The sequence below is a fragment of the Labrus bergylta genome, chromosome 11 (genome assembly GCF_963930695.1).
Source record: "Labrus bergylta chromosome 11, fLabBer1.1, whole genome shotgun sequence".
Classification (NCBI taxonomy): Eukaryota; Metazoa; Chordata; class Actinopteri; order Labriformes; family Labridae; genus Labrus; species Labrus bergylta.
Genome location: NC_089205.1, coordinates 27,391,529 through 27,394,028, shown reverse-complemented (window position 1 = coordinate 27,394,028; position 2,500 = coordinate 27,391,529). Strand labels below are relative to the sequence as shown.

The window sequence follows — 2,500 nt, the reverse complement described above, 5'->3', positions numbered from 1 at the left end:
AGTAAATGATCATCTGTATCAGTTTGTAAACCTGTAAAAACTTCAACCAATGTCTGCCACGAGGTACCAATCTGAAGAACCAATCAGACGCCTCCCTGTCTCCCTGCTCGTTCTCTACCTCATGCATACACGAGCCCACACTCAAAGCATGAGCTGAGGTCCACTTCTGGATCAATGGCGGTCATGCATGTAAGTGAGTGGGCGTGGCTTTTGAGTGAGCACAGAGGGGAGGGGGATGCAGACGGAGCACTGAGGGAATGCTACTTTCAACATAATGCTCATTTTTGAAAATTACCAACCCTACCTTTACAAGAGATCCAAAAAGCCACACGCTCTTTATCATTATCTATAAAATGATACATCACAAGACTCAGAGAGTCTCTTACCCGCTGTCCTCTCTCATATTCAGCTATTTTCTCCATTTCTTCGTTCATCTTCTCGATGTTCTGTCGCCTCTTCTCCTCCCATTCCTGTTAGAAGAACAAACCCGGGGATGCATCGTTAGTGACTAATCACAAATCATTGTTTTATTAATACTGGGAGTTAAACATTCTGCAGGCTGAAAAGAGTCTCAGGAACAACTGCAAACATTTAATCCTTACATTAATTAGCAATTCAAAACATTTAAAGACCACTCAGCATTTTACAACATTTCCTCTTCCAGGCTCACCTTAGATTTCCTGTCCGTGCCACCAGGTGTCACTCCTTCTCCTTCTCCTCCTCCTCCTCCTCCTCCTCCCCCTGATCCTCCTCCGCCCCCTGATCCTCCTCCGCCCCCTGATCCTCCACCTCCCCCTCCCCCTCCCCTCTCTCCACGCCCTCTCCTCCCTCCTCTGCGCCCCTGTCCACCGCCTCCTGGTTCCCCAGGTTCTCCATCTCTGGGCGTCCTTGGTTCCCACTCTCTCATTTCTCTCCTCCCTCCCCTGCGCCCCGGTCCGCCTCCTCCTCCTCCTGGTTCCCCAGGTTCTCCGTCTCTGGGCGTCCTGGGTTCCCACTCTCTCCTCTCCTGGCGTCCTCCTCTCTGCCCTCCCCGGCCCATCCGTCCTGACCCCGTCCTCCTGGTGGGGCTGCTGTGCCCGTCGCTCTGACCTCTTTGCCCGTCGCTCTGACCTCTGTGACCCTCGCTCTGACCTCTGTGACCCTCGCTCTGACCCTCGCTCTGCCCTCTGTGCCCGTCGCCTTGTCCTCCATGGCCGTCACTCTCCTCTGACGTCTTCCTGCCACGAGGAGTTCCAGGTTTCCAGTCATTTATGACTCTGTTCTCCTACAGGGAAAAGTCAGGATTACTATACAGACTTGAATTACTTCAGTGAACAGAAAAACTCAGATGTGTGTCCTCCTGCCTGGATCTGTAGAATCGGGGCCATAATGGAGACTAGACCCGAATATGGATTATTCAAAACCACAACACGACGGGAGGTGAGGGTCAGCAGATGAAGAGGAATGACTGTCTATTGATTTTTGACGGAGCTCTTTAAGCAGAGGGATCAGAAGTCTGTTGTTAAGCTTTAGAAAAGGTTTAACAGACTAATGAACCGACTTGACCTTTAAGACCCCTTAATCAATATCCATGCAGACAGGTTCACATGTGGAGCAGAGCAGCCTTCTGTCTTTAAACTCAGCAGGTTACACTCCGAGGGTCTGCGGTCATCAGAGGGGATTTTGGAGGTAATCTGGACCTCAGCAGGAGGAGCTGACAGAGCGTTTTCACCACTCTCCCTCCTGGACATGATTCACTTTAGCCGTCTTGCTGCAGCTCACATGAGGAGGAGTAACCAACTTTTAATACATTTATTTTTCTTCTTTTTTTAAAAGATATATTTTAGGGTTTGATAGGACGGTATATGGATTGGGAGTGGGCTATGACATGCAGGAAAGGAGTCACCGGCCAGACTTAAACCTGGACTGTCTGCTTAGAGGAAAAATTAACCTCCATACACGGGCATGACCTAACCGCTAAGCCATCTGTGCTCCCATGAATTCAATGTTTATTCAACTATAGGTGGGAAACTTTTAAACAGCTTTATAAATACATAATATGAACATTTCAAAACACTTTGGTTCATATCTCTTTCTTATGAATCTTGAGCTCCTCTCAGATTTAAAGATCTGTATGATGGAGCATTAAGCAACAAAACATCCACATAACTATCCAGGGTTTGGTAGAGACCAAAACAAAGCCATGCTAGACTTTAACTCCTCAGGTGGGCACAGAACCCCTGTCCAAATTACTGATCATGTTGCTCCATAACTGCTGGATAGGTATGTTAGCAGATATTTTATACAAGCGTGTCATTTGAAACAACACAAAACGTGTTTCAGTTCAAACTTATTTCAGCCTCCATGGACCAAAAAAAAAAGGTTTGCAAGTTTGACAAAAGTTCAAGTCTGTTCCTCTTGTAAGGAAGTCAGATTTGTTTTTCTGCAAAATTATGTTCAAAGCACTGAACTTCATTCCTCTCCTCACATTATCGGCATGCATTTGTTTGTTTTATTTCTA

The 2,500-nt window shown here is 47.0% G+C and overlaps 1 protein-coding gene across 3 annotated transcripts in view; it reads right to left on the bottom strand.

Moving 5' to 3' along the window:
- The window catches only part of ccdc9 (coiled-coil domain containing 9), a 24,214-nt gene that overhangs the window by 18,004 nt on the left and 3,710 nt on the right, over window positions 1–2,500 (bottom strand). For all 3 annotated transcript variants that reach the window (XM_065960247.1, XM_065960246.1, XM_065960248.1), the window contains exons 5-6: window positions 671–1,264; window positions 387–470 (exon numbers count right to left, since the gene is read on the bottom strand). In XM_065960247.1, the coding sequence (XP_065816319.1) occupies window positions 387–470; window positions 671–1,264 (678 nt within the window). The remainder of the gene's footprint in view (window positions 1–386; window positions 471–670; window positions 1,265–2,500) is intronic.